This window comes from Sarcophilus harrisii, chromosome 1 (assembly GCF_902635505.1).
Source record: "Sarcophilus harrisii chromosome 1, mSarHar1.11, whole genome shotgun sequence".
In the NCBI taxonomy this organism is placed as follows: Eukaryota; Metazoa; Chordata; class Mammalia; order Dasyuromorphia; family Dasyuridae; genus Sarcophilus; species Sarcophilus harrisii.
The window spans coordinates 633872992-633896309 of record NC_045426.1 but is presented as its reverse complement, the minus strand read 5'-3'; the positions used below and the strand labels follow the sequence as shown (position 1 = coordinate 633896309).

At 34.3% G+C, this 23318-nt stretch overlaps 1 protein-coding gene across 18 annotated transcripts in view; it reads left to right on the top strand.

Annotated features, from left to right (window-relative positions):
• The window catches only part of PTK2 (protein tyrosine kinase 2), a 368410-nt gene that overhangs the window by 154338 nt on the left and 190754 nt on the right, over nucleotides 1–23318 (top strand). For 16 of the 18 annotated variants that reach the window (XM_031947265.1, XM_031947245.1, XM_012541848.3 and 13 more), the window contains 2 exons: nucleotides 4373–4460; nucleotides 18399–18478. In XM_031947265.1, the coding sequence (XP_031803125.1) occupies nucleotides 4373–4460; nucleotides 18399–18478 (168 nt within the window). Of the gene's footprint in view, nucleotides 1–244; nucleotides 349–4372; nucleotides 4461–18398; nucleotides 18479–23318 lie in introns of those variants that run through there. The other 2 variants (XM_031947257.1, XM_031947260.1) reach the window with 2 other exon arrangements.

The window sequence follows — 23318 nt, the reverse complement described above, 5'->3', positions numbered from 1 at the left end:
CTTATTAACACAGAACATGGCAACAAATCTTGATTAATGGGCATTTCAGCTTTCTTCTTCCAGTTCAACTCTTAGTCTAACTTAGTAGGTATTTTCAGTGACTATTCAATATAGAAATATTGATGGACCAACGTGATGTCTCTTGTGTTATGTATCACAGACTGGAATATAATTTTCCTCTATCCACTAGGCTTTTTTGTGAAACTAGATCAAGTCTTTCTGAGTGGTTTTTAATCTCCTTTAGAAATCTCTGAATTGTTATTGGGATTTTATACAGTCTGTACTAAAGAACAATATCAAAGTGTCCCTTGGTGGTAACATCCTTCAAGAAATCTCATATCAAATGAGGTAAGTGGCATGGTGATTTGCAAGCTTTAAAAGTACATTATTAAATATTAGCTTATTTTGACAAATTTATATAAGAGGCTTCTAAATGAGGAATTTTCAGGTGGCATCTTCTAAATTATTGCTTTATTCAATCGAACAGACAGACAGTTAGATGGCAAAGTGTATTTATAGAGTGCCAGGAAATCAAGAAGACCTTACTTCAAATCAGGACTTGACACTTATTAGCATTGTTGACCCTGTGGAAGTCATTTAATCTTGTTTCCTCATCTGTCAGATGAACTAAAGAAGGAAATGGTAAACCACTCTAGTATTTTTGTCAATAATGCACTAAATGGAGTTACAAAGAGGTGGACTCAACTAAAATGACTTAACACCTCCAAAAATTGTAGTTTCCAGTTTGCAAAAGTTATTTGTTTCATTCTCAAAATTTAATTCATGATGTCCCTCATGGATTTATAGATAATTGTCTCTTTTTTTTCTTTTTTCTTTTCTTTTCTTTTTTTTTTTTTTTTTTTTTTACTGAGGCCATTGGGAAGTGACTTGCCCAGAGTCACACAGTTAAAAGGTGTTATGTGTCTGACACCAGATTTGAACTCAGGTCCTCCTGACTTCAGGGCTGGTGTTCTATCTACTGTACCACATACCTGCCCCCTATAGATAATTCTTATGAAATTTTATAGAGATGAAAAGCTGCTGTGTAAGGTCATAGTTACTGATATTTTCTTAGTTGCCTTTTTTTTTTTTTAAAGTAACAGTAAAGTCAATTTTTTTCCAAACTTAATCCACTCACCCTCTATCATTTTGAGCCTGTCTTTCACTCCTTATAAACTGTATCAATTCAAGCATAAACCTTTTTTGTACATACTTTCTCTAGACCACCTGCATTTCCCATCTTTTTTTTTTAACTTTAGTGCCATTTTTTTTTTCCTTTAGCACTTTTATATTCTAAACTAATATTGTTCTTGGGTGCCATATTTCATCACTTGGTATAGAAGACCATGTATTTGCTAATTGAAGTAGTTTTTAACTTCTTTGATTTTTTTTTTTTTTAAAGCTATGACAATTAATTTAAATTGCTTAAATTTCTCTAGGAAATCATTTTTAGTCACCACTAATTGGCCCACTTCCCTCCTTCCCCATCCCAATTCCAGTTAACAATGAATCAGAATAATCTCTTTTAAATTTGTTTAATGAAAGTTGGTCCTTATCACTCAGACCTGGGCCAGATTTCTTTACCTTTTTATTCTTCAATAGATAATAAATAAAATGAAAAGATTGATTATAATAATCTCTCAAGTTCCCTTCTTTTTCTAAAAGTTACAGTTTTGTACTTTTAAGTGTTTATTTTTGAGTTTCTCATTTATTTAGGATACATTTCAGTTCATTCTAGAAAATTGGTTGGTGGCTCATGTTGAGGGTTTTCAGATGTTAATATCATGAAATAAAATATTTCCCTTTTTTGTTATCACAAAATAGGAAATGCAAAGTTTTAGAATGAAAGTGTAATCTTGTCATCCTGACCAACTCCTATAATTTATAAATAAAGTAATATGATACAAAGATGTTAATGATTCATCTTCAAGGTTCCATAACTCAAATTGTTTGGATGGTTTCTCCTTTTTGTTGACACATGGATTTAGAGAAAAAAGTCTCAAATTTTAGAAAACAAAAATTTTTTTAAACTATCATTTAAAGAAACTGCCTTTTTTGTATGTGTAGAAGAGCAAAGACTTAGCAGAGGAATGGTAGTGGTCCTCAAGTACTATAAAGGCTGTCTGTCAAATGGAAATGGGATCAGGCTTGGTCTACTTGGCTTTAAAAAGTAGAACTAGATGCAATGAAAGGATTTTGGTTGGACTCGAGGGAAAATTTCCTTACAATTATAGCTATCCAGAAGTGAAATGGGTTTTCTTCAAAATTCTTCATTACCTGAAGTTTTCAAAGAGTTAATAATTTTCATAATATTCATGATTTTCAGGTTTATTTTTGTCTTTTCACTTGATTCTCAGCATTTTATATGATAGGTGGTATTATTATCCCCATTTTACAAATGAGGAAACTGGGCTTTGAGAGAAGTCATTTATTTGTCCAGGATCATATAGCTAGATTATATTAAAATTTAGGTCTTCCCAACTCCAACTTCAGTGCTCTCTGCCCCTTTGACTGCCTAGGTGGATACTGTAAAACCACTTATTGGCAATGTTGCATTTAGGATTTCTATTTAATTATGGATTGGATTGCTTCCAAGTTGACTGAAGAGGACATCTTCCATCCCAGCCCCAACTAACACCATCTGCTTACTAATTGCTCTTAAGGAGACAAGCAGGTCAGCTTAGCTGAAGCAGCAAGGCTACATGAGGGAAGGTCAAAAGTGCCATGTGCCAACCAGTCCCTACCACTTTGATGTTATTTCCCATCAGACTCTACTAGAGATATTCCAGGACTCTTTGTTCAAGAGTACCAAGGATAATGGTACCCCCTTTAACATTAACTCTGGTTCCACTTCCTCGGCTCTACCTGCCGCTTCTAGTACCACTTATGACTATAAGACCTGGCAATCATTGTTGCAGGTAATTGAGTACCTACCTCCCAAGCATAGCTACTTGTAATGGCCAGGCTAGCTTTCTGAAGGATCTCTGAATGGGCCTTGGTCTTAGCAGGAGAGTCATCATGAGGATGGTCAGGGATAGAGTCTGGAGCCTGAGATCAAGATCGAGCACATACATACTCGAGTCTGCTTATTTCAAGTCCTCTCAGTCCTTAAATACGTTAGTACAATTACATCGCTCCAACACACTGAGTATGTGCCAACTGTAGAACCATTACATCACCATATCACACTCAGTACTAAGTATATGTGAATTAGAGAACCATCATCTGATCAGTCACACTGAGTAAACACCCTGCTGTAAGTATCTTTGATTCAAGTAGTTTTCCAGAGTTCTGCCCCTCTACAGCTACTGAAGAGTCAGAGGAGAAATTTTGTACTGCCTATGTTCTTGGTGTCAAAAAGTTTCAACATTATAAATGAATTTAATTTTATTACTGGAAATAGCACTAAAGAAAAGATGTATTACTATCAAAGAATATTGGGTCTTTTCATCTCACTAGTAACTTAAATATGTTGTCTCTGCCCATTGGAATGTGAACTTCTTCAGAAAATAAACTATCTTACTCATTTTTTTTTTAAATATCCCCTAACCTTCCCACAATGCTTCATTATAGTAAGCACTTAATAAGTAGTTTTTCATTGTTTTATGATTTCTGGTGTCTTTTCCAGTTCTAGAATTCTTTGAAATCTTCCTCTCTGAACCTCCCTAAAAGTTTTTTAAAGAATTTTATTATTATTATTATTATTATTATTATTATTATTATTTTAATTCTTTACTGTATTGAAAAGTAGAAAAATCATAATGTAGAGTATAGTCCTAAAAGGTATGTGGAGGTCAACTAGCCTAACCCCTCCTTTTATTTATAGGGAAATTGAAGTCCAAATTAAAGGCAAGATTAGAATTCATGATCTTTGCTTCTAGAGTCAGTTTTTTGTTTTTTTTTTTCACTATATACTGCACCTTTGCTAGTTACTATTAACAAAGGCTTAAAATATCCGTTTCATGCCAAATGAATCGTTCTTATGGCCATAATCTGCATTTCATTCATAGGATGAAAAATTGATTCATATTTAATTGTAGTAACATGGTAATTTGATAATATAATATGGTAGATATTTTGATGTAGAAGAATAAATCCTAGATTAGGAGTCAGGAGAAATTTGGGTTTAAGTCCTGATTTTTCAGTCAGTACTTTCTGCTTATGATGCCTTTGTCAAGTCTCTTGATCTTTGTCAACCACAGTTTCTCTTTCAACAAAGTGGAAATGAGAGCATTTAAAGTACGTTACTCATCCAGCAGCATCCTTTTGATGAAAGATGTTTATAAACCACTATATAAATGGATTCTTTTTTGTAGACTGAATTTTCAAAATCATTATTTCTAATTTAGTTGTTCTTTTCTTGTTCTTCTAGGTATGAATTGAGAATTCGTTACTTGCCAAAAGGATTTTTGAACCAGTTTACAGAAGACAAGCCAACTTTGAATTTCTTTTATCAGCAGGTACATGAAATCATTATTATTTTCATTTGGTCGTTCAATCTTTGGCTCTTTCTATATGCATTATGTTCTGTTAGGTACATCCTGGGATTTAGAATTAGAAGCAACTATAGCTTGTGCAGTTTAGCTCCTTCAGTTTATAGAGGAGGAAACTGATGTCTGGAAAGGTTACATTATTTGATCTAACAATTTTTAGGTCCTGTGTAGAAAACCCTTTGGCTCTAAATGTAGTAGTGCTCTGTTCAGTACACTCAATTTCCAAATGAGCAACTGAGAAAGCTTATAATCAGGGAAATGCAAATTGTGATAGTTTTTTTTCATGGAGGGAAGGAAGGAAACAAGCATTTATTAAGCACCTGTCATGTGCCAGGCCCCATACTGAGCACTTAAAAGACATTACCTCATTTGATTCCCACAAGCATCCAATAAAGGAAGTGCTATTATTATTTCTATTTTACATTTGAAGAAACTGAGGCAGATGGAAGTGAAGGGACTTAGACAAAGTCACTCAGCTGGAAGTGTCTTGAGGTCAAATTTTAATGGGGAGGACAGTATCAAATGCATGAAAATGGGAACACACAACAACACATTTACAGACACTCAATCCCCACTTGGAGAGCATGGCATCAGCCACTGGTGGGATGTGTTTAGGAAAGCTCAAGCACTAGGTCCAGGTCTTAAAGGAAGACAGGACTCCTAAGAGTTGGATGATCAGCAGTAAGGCCTGGAGAATGTGTGCAAAGGTTTGGGATCAGAAGGGTGGAGAGTCACATGCCAGAAACAGGCATTATTCAGCATTCAGCCCATGTCTGTGCAAGGCAGTAAAGGTAGAAATCCTGAAAAGACAGGAAGGGATCACATTTGAGTAACTCTGAAGGCCTTTATATATGATTGCAGACAGTGATGGGAAAAAAGATAGTTTATTTCAGATTTCCAGGTAAGAGATGTTTGAGGGCCTGAGCTGGACTGCAGCTCCAGAAACAGTTAGATGGAGTCTTGGGCCTGAAATCAGGATGACTCGAAGTCAAGTTTGGCCATCCTGAGTAGGTCACTTAGCCTGTTTGCTTTAATTTCCTCCCTGTAAAATATAAATAATAATACCAACCTTTTGAAGCTATTGTGAGGAGCAAATGATATGATATTTGTAAAAGCACTTAGCACAATTTTTGGCACATAGTAGGTACTACATAAATGCTTATTCCTTTTTCCTGTACATAAGAGATTTAGAGAGATAAATAAATTTAGGGAGATAAATTACCAACTGATTGGATTTCTAAAGTTAAAAGAGTTGTGGGAAGCTTTGAGGCTGAACATTTGGGTTTTCAGGAAGATGGCATTAACCTTAAGAGTAACAGGAAAATTCAGAGAGGGAAAAGTTTTGAAGAAAGATAATGGATTCTGTGTTGAACATATTGGTTTGAGGTACCTACAGGACATCTCATTTGAAAGGTGATGCTATGCTGAAGCCCATGAGAGAGACTAGGGCTTCATATATAGAAATGGGAATCATCCACAGATCATGAGATTACCAAGTGAGAGAATATTGGGCAGAGTCAGGGCTTTTGGGAAGTGACCTAGAAATGGTTGATAATTCAGCAAAGTAACTCCAGAAATGTTAGGTAGGAAAAAGGAATACATGAGCAAAAGTTTATAGATTTAGGAAGATGTTCAACAGTGTCATATGCTTCATAAATTACAAGAAGGAAAAAATTGAAAAAAGGCTTTTTGATATGGAAATTAAAACATATTGATAACTTTGGAGAGAAAATTTCAGTTGAAGACATATTGCAGAGGGTTAAGAAAATGAAAGGAGAAAGTATACATATCAGGTATAGAAATCTTTAGAAGGAATTTTGCTTAAAAGGAGAAGATAGAGGGAGATATCTGGTGGGTATAATCAGAGGATCAAGGGTTTTATTTGTTTGGTTTGGTTTGTTCTTTTTTTTAATGATGAAGGGACATGGGTGTGCTTGAAGATTGCAGGAAAGAAGTGTTAAGTAGACATTGAAGATTAGAGTGAGAATATGGGTAATAAAGGGAACAATCTGCTGGAAAAAATGGGATGGGACAGGATACCAAGGAATCTATATACTGTCTAGTCTTATATAGAGAGGGTTGGGCTTGTCAATAAAAGTAGACTGGAGTAAAGACTGGAACTCCATTGGAGGAGAGGCGGGGGAGTCAGAACTCTTCATTAATGAGGTCTTTTTTTTTTTTTTTTCTGATTAAGTTTGAAATGAAGTTCCCAGCTGAGAGCACAGCATGGGGAAGATGGAGAGTAGTGACACATTATTCCTTTATGTAGAAAACTTATGATTAAAAAGTCTATAATATAACATCTTCTACATTTATAGTGCCAAATTAACAAAATGGGACTAAAAACATTAGTTCCATTTTAATAGTAATTTATTTTTTCCTCCAATTACATGTCAAGGCATTTTTAGCATTCATTTTACAAGTGTTTGAATTCCAGATTATTCTCTTTCCCCTCCTCTCTTCCTAAAATGGTAGGCAATTTATATATGTTATCATAGTTGTTATAAAAGAAAAAGCAGATCAAAAGGGGGAAAAAAACAAAAAAGAATAAAATAAGTGGAAAAAATGTATGCTTCAGTCTGTATCATTCAGAGTCCATCAATTCTTTATTTGGATGCCATTAACAGTTTCCTGAGTATTTTGTATTTGTCTTGGATGTGTTGCTGAGAAAAGCTAAGTCATTCAGGTAATCATCACACTGTGTTGCTGATACTATATACAATGATTTCCTGGTTCTGCTCATTTCATTTTGTTTCAGTTCCTACAAGTCTTTCCAGGTTTTTCTGAAATTTGCCTATTCATCATTTTTTAATTGTACAATAAATAGTATTCCACTACATTCATTTACTGCAGCTTGTCCAGCCATTCCTTAATTGATGGGCATCCCTTCTGTAACCACCACGCTAGCACCCAGGACACCCCAGAATCAGCCGGAGTCAGGATAAGCAAAAGTCTGTCTTTATTCTTGGTCTTTAGGGGTAGAAGTGAAGGGGATGCAAGAGAATCTCCGCTACCGCCTTCCCCCTGGTCTACCACAGAAAGTATGACCCTTGCTCATCTTGCTCCACCCCCTAGTCCCTCCTACAATCTTCTATACACCAATCATTGAGCCAGCATGAATAGTGGAAAGGACCATTTTCCAAGCAGAAGTTAGCCTCAAGTGCTCAGCAGCTGATTCAATAGTTTCAGTATTCTACACCTTCTATTTCCAACTTTTTGCCACCATGAAAAAGGCTGCTATAAATATTTTGGCAAATGCAGGTCCTTTTCCCTTTTTTATGATCTCTTTGGGATACATACCTAGTAGTGGTATTGCTGGATCAGAGGGAATGAACACTTTTGTTAGCCTTTGGGCTTAGGTCCCAAATTGCTCTCTAGAATGGTTGGATCAATTCATAACTTCACCAACACTGTATTTGTGTCCAGTTTTCCTGTATCATCTCCAACATTTATCTTTTTTTTTTTTTTTTTTTTTTTTTTTTTGTCAAATAGAATGTCAATTTGATAGGTATGAGGTGAATTGTTTTAATTTGCATTAGTGTTCTCCTTCAAATGCCTATAGATAGATTTGATTTCTTCATCTAAAAACTTGTTCATATCCTTTGATATTTATGGTTTGGTTCTCTATATATTTGAAAATCAGTTGCTGCAAAGATGGTTTCATAGCATTCTGCCTTACTTTATTATTTGTCTTTTCCACATTTTGTAATATTTTTTATTTCTTGTTTGGTCCATGAACCTGAAATCACTTTGGATGCTATACCACTTGGTGCATATATAGGGTTAATATTACTTCATTGTCTATCATATCTTTTAGCAAGATATCGTTTCCTTCCTTCTCTTTTAATTAGTTCTCCTTTTGCTTTTGCTTTTTCTGCGATCAGCACTGCTACTCCTGGTTTTATTGTTTTGTTTTATTTTGTTTTTTTAGCTAAAGCGTAGTAGACTCTCTTCTAGCTCTTTACTGTGTGTGTGTGTGTGTGTGTGCGCGTGCCTTTGTTTCAAGAGTGTTTCTTGTGAACTATGTATTGTTACAAGTCTCGATTTTTGAACCATTCTGCTGTCCTTTTCCATTTTATGTCCATCTCATTCATATTCACAGTTATGATTACTGTGTATTTCCCTCCATCCTGTTTTTCCTGTTGTTTTTCCTTTCCTTTCACCCTTTTTCTCCTTGACAGTTTTGCATCTGTCTATCATCTCCCCTGGTTTATCCTCTTTTCTGTAAGTCTCTTTTCCCCTCCCTTTCACTGAATCTCTTCCCATCTTGTTTTCTTGTTGGGTAAGAAAGATTTCTATATGCAACTGATTATGTATATTATTTCCTCTTTGAGCCAATAATGAGGAGACAAAGATTCAAGTTCACCCTCCTATCTTTCCCTCTCCTGTAAAAGGTTTTTTATGCTTTTTCATGTGAAATAATTTATACCATTCTACCTCTATCTTTCTTCTTCAGCCAATGTACTCCTCTTTTTCATTCATATTTATATTTTTATGTCATTCCCTCAAATTCACCTTATACTCATACCCTCTGTTTATGTTCCTTTTATTAATGATACAATTTTTGAGAATTTTAAGCATCATCTTTGCATGAATACTTGTAAACAATGGTTCCATTGAATCCTTTATATTTTCTTTTCCCTTTTTACCTTTTTTTAGTCTTCTCCTGCGTCTTGATATTGGAGATCAAATTTTTTGTTCAATTCTTTTCTTCTCCTTATGAGAAGTTGAAATCCTTCTATTTCATTGAATGATACTTTTTTTTCCTTGGAATTCTTCTATGAGTTTTTTTCTGGACTTGCCATTGGGGGGGGGGGGCAGGGGGGTTTCCTCATGGGTGTTTTGACATTGTTGTTCTCTTCCTCAGGTGTTGTATCTTGATCATACTACCATACTAACTTTCTGTGGAAAGATTCTTTTCTGTTGGTTTTCTTTGCTCATCTTTTTTGGTTGGTCCTTTTTTAAAAATTTGAGCTCTGTTCCCAGGGTAGATTGAGCACCATCTCAGACTTCTTGCACCAGTGGCTACAGGCCCCAACTGTTTATCTAATGCTGCACTGATGTTGCCCCGAGGCCCCACAGGGTACTTTCATTTCTGATTCTATCCTGAGGGGATGGACTGGAGGGTGTCTGGAAGTGTACCTGGTGCTGAATCAGGGTCCTAGTATTGGTATCTGATGTGTACTGAGGCCTCTGGGATGTTTCTATTTTTTTGGCGGCTTCACTGAAGTAGGTGGAGGTCTGGCCACAGGAAGATGCTTGTTTGCTTAAGCACCCCTAGTGTTAATATTTACCTTTTTGCCAGAAGCTGCTATGTTGAAGCACTTGGCAGCTCTTGGAGCTGGAACAGCTCATTGCTCTGGCTATGCTGAAGTATGTTGTGGAATCTTGGTGTTGGCTTTTGCCTACTCCACTGTACAGAAGCTTAGACTCTCTCACTGGTTTGCTGAGGAGTATTTTGCTGTTGGATTGCTAGGATGTTTCCTGTCTTGGTCTGCATTCCTCTTTTACCCAGGTGAGCCAGATCTTTCTAAGTTTCTTAGACTAAAAGATCTTCCCCCTTTCCCCCCTCCGCCTTTGTCTTTTTGCTGATTTTGCTATTTGGGGATGTGTTGGGTGTGTGTGTTTTGTTTTATGGTTGTTTGGAAGTGAATAAGGGAAAATTATGGCAATTTACAGATTACTCTGCCATCTTGGTTCCTGGAAGTCATGTCTCTCATTTTTGTGGTTTGCAAGTCACTTAAACCAAATTTTGCTAATGATGCATTCCTAGCTACATAGAGAAAAACCTGGAGATTCTTTAAATAGAGACTCTCCCTTTCACCCCACCTGTTGTCCCTTTCTCTACAATTTATAGCCCTATAATATTTCCCAGAGCACTGGTGTCAAACTCACATGGAAATAAGGACCATTATTAACCTGTACATAAGGATCCCTGTAAGCCACATATTGACTTGGAAAATTATATATTCACATTATCTACTTATTTTGTATTTTATTTGCTTTGTTACTTATTTCACAATTGCATTTTAATATTGTTCAAGCTTCATTTGAGTATATTACAGACTTGTGATTGACATCTTTGGCCTAGAATATTATAGAGGAAGTAGCTTGCCCATAGTTATGTAGCCAATAGGTTAAGGCAGGACTTCAGCACTTTCTAGTTTCAAAACTGGACCTGTAGCCATTATGCCATACTTTCATGGCATAATATAGCAATGCAAAATTTTTTAGACTCTTTTAGTTGGAGAGGATTTTAATCATCATGATCATGTATGTAATCTAGTGCCTATAGACCAAACTCTAAAGTTTTTCCCCTGGATTAGTTCTCAGTAATTGAAGTGATATGGAACAGGAACAAGATGTAAGGATCAAAAACTGACTCCTTAAAGAATTTCTAAGTTTTAAGACGTGATGAATTTTCATAATCAAAGTTTTATAGTTGGGTAAAATTTGCCCTACAGTTGGAAAACACTTGTGTGTGTGTGTGTGTGTGTGTGTGTGTGTATGGATATATGAATTTCCTTCTTCATTATGGTATCCCTGAAAAAGCACTTAAATCTTGTCACTTTTTGAAGAATTCTTATGATGGAAAACTTGTCACCTTTCAAGGCAATCTTCCTCTGGATGTATCTCTCTTGTCATTGACCTTTCTAAATTGTGAGGTAAATAAAAGTGTTGTTACCAGGACAGAATATACCCAGCTTCATACTGAAGTTTATGTGAGCTTTTTGTCAGGGATAGGGTGGAAGGAACTGATTCATACTTCAATTAAAAATTGAACTAGATGGCTTACAAAATATCCCTGTCAATTCTAAGAGTACTTTAGTAATTGTAAGAGATTTAGCTCACTTTCAAAGATCCTAAATCAGTATTTGCATAATTTCATTTTTTTTCAAATTTAGTCTTGGATTTGCTTTGCTTATTTTCTTTGGAAATTCTTCAGAAACGGTGATTTCCCAAAATACTTATTAAAAGAGATAAATGTTAGTGTTCATTTTCTAAATTCCAATCCTTGCCTTAAAAAACAAAAAACAACTTTGTCAGCTTTGCTTCATTATGTCATACTATTACTAACATTCCTTATTTCTGATAATTTTGGAGAACCTTGTTTTTTACATGTAAAACCTTGAGGTTTTTACAACCTCATATTGTATCTTAGTGTGAGTTTCAAGAAAAAAAAAATTAAAGGACACAGTTTAATGATTGTTATTTATTCCCTCACAAAAGGTCATGTTGTAGTAAAGAAAGCATTGGGCTTGTCTGAAGATCACAATGTGACTCGTATCAGTTGACCTGTGTGATTTTGAACAAGTCGCCTCATTTGTAAATTTAATAATAATTTTTGTATTAATTGCCTTAGAGTAGTTAGGAGGGAAATTATTTACAGATTTCCAAATGCTGAAGAAACATGAATTACTACTATAAATTGATGTTTGTAAATAAATTTGTAAATTAATATGCTGTATGTACATATGAACTACTGTTTATACTACAGAATAATGTGATATGTGGCTATAGAGCAATGAAAGTTATTTTGTAACTTTTTAAAAACAGAAGTATTAGTTTATATCATAAAAAGAAAATATTTTCACCACAGATGGATAATTGGAAAATCATTTATTAAGCCCTTACTCTTTGCCAAATACTGTGCTAACAAATGAGGATACCAGTTTTTAAAATGAAATTGCCCCTTCCCTCAACAAGTGTTTGCATTCTAGTAACAGTGGAGAGGTAACTGGGGAAAGATATTTTACATTGGAAAGTGAGTTATACTGGAGTAGTTTAAGAAACATTTTCCAAAAGAAATGGCAGCTAATTTGATTATTGCTCCAAGATTTAAGTGGAGAAGAGGTGAAATTTCTTTCTGAGCCTAATTTACAGGCTTTAATCACAGAGATTAGCAGGAAAATTCAGTTTGTTTGCTATATTTACCTTATTTCTGAATAATCTATCTTCAAAGGAGAAATCTTTGTCAGCATTAAAATTACAAGAAAGAACGCTCTTAAACCATACTTTTGGGCTCCAAAATATGTAGGTCAAAAATTTTTTTTTGAAGAGTGGCAGTGATTTATAGCAGAAAGAACCTGAATTTGGAAGGAGAAACTAGAATCATTCTCTAGAAGAGGGATTAATTTTTTAAGTTAATTTGATTAATTGTACTGAAGGCTATAATTAGGAGGGCATGGGAGGAGATTGTAACTCCCTAGAGTTCTTCAGTCCAATGCTAATATTTTTGAGGGCATTCTTGTCCCAGTGAGGAGCTGGACTGGGTTTCGTACTTTGACCTTATTTTAACTTAGTTCAATCTCCATTTACTTTATGGATGACAAAATGAGGGGATGGACTAGATAGATAACTGCTAGTATGGCTTCTAGTTAGAATGATTGCTAACTGCCAATATCTTTGAAATAAATACATATGACCTTCCAATATGAATATAAAACAGCCCTTGATGTCAGATAATTTGATTTCTGATTTTTTTGCAACTTAAATCTAACAGGCAGCATACAAATGAATTTATTTCTATTCTTCTTCCTCTGTAATGCTTCCCTTAAATAGTACTCTAAACCTGATTCTACAATTTATATAACCTTACCCCCACCCCTTTCTTACCTTCCAATTAAAATCACCAACCCAATGAGGAAAAAGATATATTAAATCAAATATTAAATATTAAATTAAAAATTAAATCTACCTTGACAAAGAAAGTTGCAGTTATGTTCTCACCCTCCTTATCCTCTCCCACTGAAAAGGAAAGGACAGTCTACTTTCTCAACTATATATTTGATCTAATTATACAGAATTGTATATAATATATACAGTGTATATAATTATACAGAATTCTGGAAGGGGTTTGGTGTGGTTCTTTCTGTTCATGATGTTGTCATTATATATTGTTTTCTTCGCTATTTTTGCCTCACTTTTCATCAGTTCCTATAAGTCTTCCTGTAGTGTTCTGAGTTTTTCAGATGCTTAAAAAAAATTTTCATTTGAAATTATAATTAGCTTCAACATAGTAGGAAAAGATTTTGTAAATAAAACTATAAAACCATCCATATTTCTATAGATAGTTTATAGATTAAAAGAAAAGACAACTGTCAAATAATTTTTATAAGAATGAAGTAAGAATTAAATTATTGGAGAGTTAAAACCAAACTTTTATAGTAAAAATGACTATATTCCTTAGATGAATATGTTTATTACAACACGATTCAGAATACCAATAGGCTTCTTCATTGAAATGTATTAAATAATACAATTCCCAGGCAAGAACAAAATGGACATGATGGGAGAAAAAAATGGAGAGAGGGGAATTTCTCTATTAATTCTCAAATTATATAATAAGCTGGTAGCAAAAAAAAAAAAAAAAATGTTACTATAAGCACTGGCTCTACTTAATCTTTGCTTAGGCATATACAATTTGGTATGTGGCTTACAGCCAGTCTGCTGCTGGTTCCCTCTCTGATTCCTCCAAAATAAAATGGGAAAAAAAAAAATCCAGATATCAGAATTGTGACCATTAGTCATTTAATTGCAGGAGTACTGCAAATAATGTAATAATAATTAGGGGGGGGAAAAAGAACAATGGTCAAATTAATGCATGATTGAATTGTAAAAGGTTATATAGGGAGAAAAATAGGGAGGTGGTAACTGCACAATTAGCATTTGGAGAGCATGCCCAGCTGATTCAATACCAGATATATCCCAAGTGTGTTGGGTTGACTAAATCAAAAACTTGGGAAGAAGTATCTATAACATAAGACATCTGGAGATTCAAACAACTTAACAGAAGGGTGGGTAATCTTTATCTGTTCTGCTCTGTAATTCTTTACAGAGAACCAATTTATCAACTTTAAAGCCTTGATAATTAACATAGAATTTTTAAAAATTGCTATCAGAGGTCAAATACCAACTGCAACAAATGGAAGAAGTATGACCTCATTGGTATTTGAAGAGACAGAAGGGACAGCATTCTCTGTTGACTCTTGAAAATTCTCTTTCCTTCAAGTGATTGATTCCCTCTAATAAATTAATGCTTCTGTTACAAATAAGCATTAAAGGAGGAGATTAAAAATGTACATAAAAATTTTTAGAATGTTAGTTGGTATAACTAGTTGGCAAAAGTGTAAAAAACCCTGCAAAAGTTTGAACAGACCATATTAAAATGTAATTGAGAAATGGTTAACAAAATAGATGTTAAATTAAAATAGAGTACAATGTAGAAAATGTTAATTTGTGACTTTCTAGGGAAATGTTTGGCCCACAGGGATTTCAATTTGATATCACTGATATAAATAATATCATTTATTACAGTAGCATAAATATTTGTGTGTTTGTGGCTGTTATTTTGGCATCTAACACTCTATTATTTAAAAGATATGCATATTTTTTATTGATAATGTTTATAGATTTCTTAAAAATAGGCTGATTTTAACAGTGATCTTATCTTCTCATCTTCACCTGTACTTAGCCCCAAATGATGAGCTTATTAAGATGAAAGGCTATCAGCAAAATAGAATAAACAGGATCTGGAGTTGCAGGGCTAGGTATAAGATTCTGGTTTTGTTACTTTTTGTCCAAGAGACTTGAGTAAATCAGGTTACCTTTTTCAGTTTGTTTCTTTGCTTGTAAAATAGAGATGGTAATAATGGAAAAAATAATAACAGCATTTACATAGTATTTCAAGATTTATAAAATGCTTAACAAATAACATCTCATTTGATCTTCATAACAACCTGGGAGGTGGGTACTTTTATTATTCTTATTTTAAAGGTAAGGAAACTAAAGCTGAAGGTGGTTAAATGACTTGTCCAGGTTGACAGACTGGATATGTCTGTGTCTTCTGAATTCCAGGTCCAGTGAATTTTCCATTGAATCATTTGGACTATTTCACTGTTAGTTGAAGGACTTGAGTTCATATTCTATTTCTGATACTCCTGGGGGTTTAGGCTAGATTGTCTCTCAAGGTTTTTCAAGGTATAAGTCTGTGATACTGTATATCTCTTTATTTGATGGACAAAGATGCTAAGATTCATAGAATTAGGGTGATATAGTAGAAAGAGAACTAAATTTAGAGTTAAAAGATATGTATAGAAGTTGGGACTATGGATCATTCCTTTGCTTGTAAAGAACTCTAGGAGAGTAAAATTCCACCATTCATGATGGTCAGCACCTCATTGGACATTAGTTTTCTTCCTTATTCTCTGTAATAGAGTCTCCTAATAAGCATGGGAGAGAGTAGATATTAAAAGAAGGCAGAGTTCAGAGGGTTTTACAGTAGATGGTGATGAAGGCCTGAACTATAGGAATGGATTTAAAGATATATATAATCTGGCTATTGAATCAGTAAGGCTAGGAAATAAACATCAGAAGTGCAAAAGGATAACAGACTGGTATTAAGGGAAGGGAAAGCAAGAGTCTTGGATGACAAACTGTCATCTCAAAATAAACAGAATTGAAATTAGAATGGACCTATTTGAAGTTACATACAACAGTGGGGGAAAGAATCAAAATAATTTCTCGAGTTGTATTAATATTTTTTAAATTGACTCACTAAAGTTTTTTTTAGCATTACATCATCAAAGTCATTTTAACTAGTTCTCATTCAGGAAAGAACCTAGTGTCAAAGGTTTGAGGCCTAGCTTTGCCTCTTAATAGCTATCTAATCCTAGCCAATATTTCTTGACTCTCAGCTTCCTTACCACTTTCATGGAGGTAAGATATTTCTATGCTGAATAGAGTTATTTTGGGGATGAATTGAAAAGAATAAGGAAACTTTGGAACTGTAATAGGTCCTTTGTCCTGGATTTTAGCAGCGTGAGACAAATGAATACCATTCCTTCTTGACATAAGAAGAGCATAGTATGGTAGAAGGAGTGAAAACTGAGTCAGAAGGCCCAAGTATAATCCAAATTTTGTCTTTCCATGATTGTGTGACTTTAGGCAAATCACTTATCCTTTCTAAACCTCAGTTTCCTAATCTGTATCATAAAGGGCCTTTTCTGAGTAGATGTTTTCTGAGGTTCAATATAGTTGACATTTTGTGTTTATGGCCTTTAAGGCATGGTGCATGGAAATCAGTTAAGTGAAACTACATAAGAAGTTAATCAGTATAGTAAGGGCCAACTATGTGGCAAGTACTGTGCTAAATGTTGAGGATAGAAAAAGACAGTCCCTGCCCCCAAGAGCCTTCTTTTATAAGGAGGGAGACATCATGCAAACAAATATAATAAGCCATCTATATACTGGATAATTAGGAAATGATCAAGAGACGGAAGGCAAGTACAATTAAGAAGTGTTGGGGAAGTTGGTGGAGTTTTAGTTGGAACTTAAAGAAAATTGCCCAGATCTGAGTGTCAGTAAACAATCAGGAAGTGACTGTCACTGGGTTGAAAAATATAGAATGGGATAGGTAGAAGGGACTATAGTGGGTTTTGAATACCACACAGAGCATGGATACTGGAGATGAGAGGGAGCCACTGGAGTTTATTAGGTAGGGAAATAATGTGGTTGGATCTGGGGGGAGGAGAGAGGAGGTTTTGTTTTCCAATTTCTTTGGTAGCAAATGGAGGATAGAGTGGAATGGGATGAGACTTGAAACAGGTAGCTCCACCAGCAGGCTATTAGAATAGTCCAGGTGGGGGGTAATGAGGATCTTCAGCAGAGAAGTAGCAGTATCAGAAAGGCAGAGAAGTGTGCAAGATAAGTTGCAGAAGGGAAATTGACTGGCCTCAGCAACAGCTTGGGTACAGGGATGAAAGACAGCGTGGAGTCCAGGATGACTGCAAGGTTTCCAGACTGAGGGACTGGGAAGGTGGTATGCCTTTGACAGTAATAGAAAGGGGTATGAGGATATTTTATGGGAAAAGAGTTCTGAAATGGGTATATTATATTTAAGATGTCTACTAAATGTCTAATTTGAGATATATGAAAGGCAGTTAGAATTAAAAGATTGGAAGTCAGTGGAGTGTTTGGAGTAGTAGGATGGGTAAATTTGATAATTAGCAGTATAGAGAGGGTAATTAAATCCACAGGAACTGATGAGATACCAATTATAGGACAAAACACTGGGACACCCATAGTTAGAGGACATGTTCTAGAAGAGGTTTCAGCAGGAAAGACAGAGAGTAGGAATGTTCACATTGGTAGGAGAAAAACCAGGAGAGAATGGTGTCCCTAAACCCTAAAGAGAAGAGAATAGCAAAGAGGAAAGAGTGTTCAGCAGTGTCAGAAGCTGCAGAGAGGCCAAGGAAAATGAGGCTGAATCAAGATCTCTTGATTTGTCAACTAAGAGATCATTAGTGATTTTGGGGAGAAAGGTTTCAATGGAAGAATAAGATTTAGAAGCTGGATTGTAATGAATTAAGAGAATGAGAGCAGAAAGAAAGCAAAGAGACACCTGTTGTAGCCAGCTATTTTGAGTAGTTTAGCTTCAGAGGGTTGAGGCAGTTCACAGTGAATAGCCTCAGCTTTTTTTCTGTGAAGTATGAGGTAAGATTCTCAGCTGAGAGAACTGGGGATAGGGGAACAATGGGATTTTGAGGAAGGATGAAAAGATGTGGAAGAGCTGCTGTGGAGAGTGAGATAGTGAGCTGAAAAGGTATTAGGAGAATTGCCTAGAAACAGTGAAGATCCCACTTGAGATTATGAATATAAATTTGTAGTGAACTCAGAACAGTTCTGTGATTTTCTTCACTTTTCCAACATTAGTGAATACTAAATTTAGGTTTGATATAAATTAGAATAATTTTTGTATACAAATATCTCTTTCAAATGATTTCTGAATTGATCCTTTTTTCCTGTGGTTACAGTTAGCTATCTACTATCATATCATATAACAACCTTTTTGTCTTAAAAATAATTATTTCTTTATATGACACATGCTTGCTTCATATGTTCTAGGTGAAAAACGACTATATGTTAGAAATAGCTGATCAAGTGGACCAGGAAATTGCTTTGAAGTTGGGTTGCCTTGAAATACGGTGAGCTTGATAAACTGTACTTACTTGTATGGATATTTATCTTTTGAAGGAAGATTAATTCTTTCAAACATGTTTATATTAATTGCAAAAGTTATTCCTCTCTGCTATACTATTTATCAAGGATTTGCTTTTTTGTTGTTTTTGTTTTTGGTACTTGTGGGGTTTTTTTTGTTTTGTTTTGTTTTTTTTGATTTTTGTTTTTGGAGGGGGAAGGATTCTAGACCTGTAATTTACTTGATGTAGGAAACTTCTGGCTAGAAATTCCTTTTACCATTTTAGTTCAGCAATTGTTGTAAGCTATATAATCTTGGGAAGTTGCTTGGGGTAGGGAGTGATTAAGCGACTTATCTAGGGTCATGCAGTTGTCTTAAGTTACGATATGCCTTGAACCCAGCTTTTCTTGATTCCTAGGCCACTTTTCTGTGCTCTTTTATGTACTGTGCATTCAAAATATTAATTTGAAATGGAAGAAACAAGTTGATGAACAGATTCACCAAATGTATTTAGTCAGTCAACAAGCACATACTACATATTGGATATTTTGTTAAATACTGGTGATACAAAGATCTATAAAAACTCAATTCCTGCCATTAGGCAGCTCATATTATAATGGGAAAATAATGTGCCAAAAATAATTATATACACAGTGTAGGGCAGTGGGTAGTAAAGGTGAGTGAGGAAGAAAATTAGGGAAAGGAAGGAGAGTGGCATTCTTGACAAGAGACAGGTGCTAACTCACCCTGTTTCAAGTTGGTAAAGTGACTAAGAGTAGAGAAGCAGAGGAATTCAAGAGACTTTGAGACAGTAGATTAGATATATAAGGTCTGTATGAATGAGGAATTGCATGACATAGATTGGCTTCTTCACCCTATTCTCATCTCTTTTGTGTAAAATTTAACTTTTTTTGCCTCAGTTTGGATGAGTAGGAGTAAGATGGATACCATGCATACTACGAGGGAAGTTTTAAGAAATATGTGCTAGGAGACTTGGAATTGAGAAGGCATGCATTAATACTCACATTTATACAACATCCTATAAAGTTGAGGTGCAGACATGGGACAATATAGGTTAACTTTGCTTACAGGTGATTTAATTTGTTGCAGAATATTATTTAAACAATGTTTAGGACCAGTAAAGCAATCATGAGACTCCAACAACCACTTTTGATGGCTCTTTTTAATCTTCTTGCTACCAGTTTTTATTTGTTTTTACCTTTCCAAACTGATTGTAAATTGCCTTGGCAACTACTTCTATGAGGAAATATTGAAATATGATTTGGGACTTGTTTATTTTAATTGAGCCTGAGCAATCCACAGCTTAGGATAGCTATGGAGCTAAGCTGACGAATTTTATTTGTCTATGTTGAGTTTGAGATCCTTGTGGGCATCTAGTTTGAGATATCCAAAGGAAGTTAATGATGAAAGACTAGAGTTCAGTGAGAAGTTCGAGGTGGATTGGATCCATGTGAGCTGATTAGATCACTAAACAAGAATAGTATGAATAGAGAACAGAAGAAGGGACACTCATGATTAGTGGGCATAACTGTGATAAAGATGCTGCAAATGCAATTAAGAAAGTCATATAAAGCTTGTATTATTAAATGTAGCTAGTAATTCCTATGGTGGTGACATTACTAATTCTAGAAAAACCAATTAGTTGTCTTTTAATGTATTTTAAAGATAGTTTGTAAAGTTAAACAGTTCAGTTTTGTGAAATATTAAATCACAGTTTTCACTATTTTAAAAATTCTCTGCTTTTTGTAAAAGTGGTTCCAAGAGCTACAATTATGTCTCCTAGATATATTTGCTTTAAAATTTATTTGTTCAAAATAAAACTTTATATTTATATCATATAAAATGTTCAAAAATACATATACTTATTGTTACAGAGGACAAGTAATACAACGGGCCAGTTATTTAATAATTCAGGTATTGATAAAAAATTTTTTATGTGAACTCTTTGGCTTATGGTCTTATCTTACAGGTGATTTATAAACCACTATATGAGTACTACTGATGCAGTGATTAAATTTAGGGGGGAAATCTTATCTTTATAAATATACATTAACAAAATAGAAAAAAAAAAAGATGATTAATGAATTAACTATGCACTTTTAAAAATTAGAAATCCAACAAATAACCAATTCTAAAATAAGTATCAAAGAGGAGATATTAAGAATTAAAGAACAAATAAATAAACAGAATTCCCCCCCCAAAAAAAAAAATCATACAAATGGAAAATAAAACCAAAAGCTGGCTCTTGGGAAAGACTAATAAAATCTATGAATCTTTAGTCAATCGGATTAAAAAGAAGGGATCAGAAAATAAAATAAAAAATTATAAATAAGCAAAGTGAAATCAAAACCCAAAAGAATAAATAAAAAGAATAATCAGAACTTAAGCGGTTATTTGCTAACAAAACTGAGAACACAAAAGAAATGATTGGCTAAATAAATTGTAATGTAATATTCTTGTGCTGTAAGAAATTATGAATATGGAGAAATCTGGGAAGATTTACATGAACTGATGAAGAGTGAAATAAGCAGAGCCAAAATAATGAACTATATAATGACTACAACAATATAAAACAACTACAGAAATCAAAAGTTAGTGTTGCAAAATTATAAAGAACAAACATGGCTTGAAAGAGATATGAGATGACACTTCAAGTCCACTGCCCTGAGTTAGTGCCCATACATTCTTTCTGCACATATCTTTTGGACATTTTTATGTCCAATTATGCTAACTTTTTTTTTCTTTAAAAGGGAAAGAAATACCAGGGAAAAGTAGAATGATTTTTTTAAAAAAATTCTTTAAAATGATCTGTTTTTAATAACCTCACTAAATAGATATTTCATATGTACTAAAGTACAAAATGTTTTTGAAAACATTATTTTAACTTTTTAAGTGACAATTTAAGTCAAGAAGCATTTACTTAGCTCCTACTGTGTACTAGACAGTATGTTAAGTATCATCTAATAGCTAACATTTATATAAATTCCTTAAGGTTTGCAAAGTGTTTTACCGATATCATCTCATTTTATCATGGTAGCAATCTTTGAAGTTATAACTCCATGGGGAAACAGGTAGAATTTAAGTGACTTGCTCAGAATCACAAAACTAATTAAGTGTCTAAGAAAGGATTTGACCTCAGATTTTTCTGATTTCAGTTTCAGAGTTGTATCCATTGCTCTGTCTAGCTGTCTCTAGGCATATACTTTTTACCTTGTACAAGAACAGGTTTCTGCAACACCAGCTGATGGTCATCTCTCATTTGTTTGACTATTTATATATATATATATTATTAATATAGAATTCACAGCTTCCAAAATCACCTCATTCCATTTGGAGAAAACTTAAACTTTTACGTTTTTGTTGTTTTTAAATTTTGAGCCCGTACTTTGTTGTTGTTTTTTTTTTAATCATTTTTTTCATGAACTGCCTGGAATTTTCTCACTTCTTTGGAGGGTTTGGAGATTTTTGCCATAATCTTAAATATTTGAATTGCTATTACTATCAAGTGACTGCTTTCAGTACCTAAATGTAAGTTGGTTTCTTTTTGAGAATAAAAAGAAGTCTGAGAATTCAAAGAATGCTTCCCTCATATCTTACATTATTAAAGGCAATGACATATTCCTTTGAAGGGCTTCATTGTTTACCTTAAAAAAAAAAAAAAAAAAAGATTCTGAGAAAGGTAAAAGCTGGCTTTTGTCAAGATTATATATTTAGAAAGAGTTAAAACTTTAGATGTCATTGAATCTAAATCCCTCAATCTATCAATGAGAAAACTGGTGCTTGCAACAAAGAAATTACTTACCCAACATCACACAAGTAAAAAATGTTTGAAGGATAAATGATTTTCTTTTATGTAATGGGAAGTCAATGCTAAATACTGTGTCAATATGGTAACTACAAAACGGTCTACTGTCTTGTCATGTCATGTCATGTATCTGTAGAACTAAGAAAAGTCTATAGTAGCTGCCCACTTCTGGTCAATTCATACGGACACAAATACTTTCAGAAAGAATTCAAAAAATATTTCCACAGTTTACAAATGAATGAGTAAGCATTTTTAAACTCTATTTTTTGCAAAACATTGTAATATGTACTGGTAAGAGAAATAGGAAATTTAAATCTCTGCATACAGGGAGCTCAAATTCTAAAAGGTTAAGAGACAATATATAGGGAGGTTCCACCTGCAAGTCAGATAGAAAGGTCTACTGTTTTGTGGGTTACATGTGCTACACATATTGTGTTATTTCCATTAATAAGAACATCACAGTTTCTAATGTTCAGGTATTTAAATGGTGCCAAGGATGTTGGCATTAAGTGCTTTCTTTCCTGAGTCTTCCTTCCAATTATCAGATCACATCTCAACAAAGCTTAATTCCCTGGATGATGACTTCAGCAGTAGAATAGAAGCAGGCCAGGTGGTCTGGGATGACCCTGTTCTTCTCTAGGCTTACCTACTTGTTGATATTAATAGATGGAGGTGGTAGTACTAGGGCACATCTCTTCTCCATATGAATTTTCCCCTGAATGATGGTTGTGCTAAATGAAGTGGAAACGGCTTCTGTTCTGTTGGAGATTATTTGGTGAAGGTCAATGGAGTGTCTAACAGATTACATTGTCATTGGAGAATACAAAAGGCCACCTGCATAGAAAGACTACGTGGTTGAATTTTTGAAACATCACCAATCTAACATATAACTTGATATTGTAATGAGGGGACAACTGCTTAGCTCTTTTTGCCAAAATCAGAGCAACTAATCACATCTTGAGGTGATTTTGTAGTGATTTTATTCTTTTAACAGTGGGAGAACTGACCAACGAAACTATTT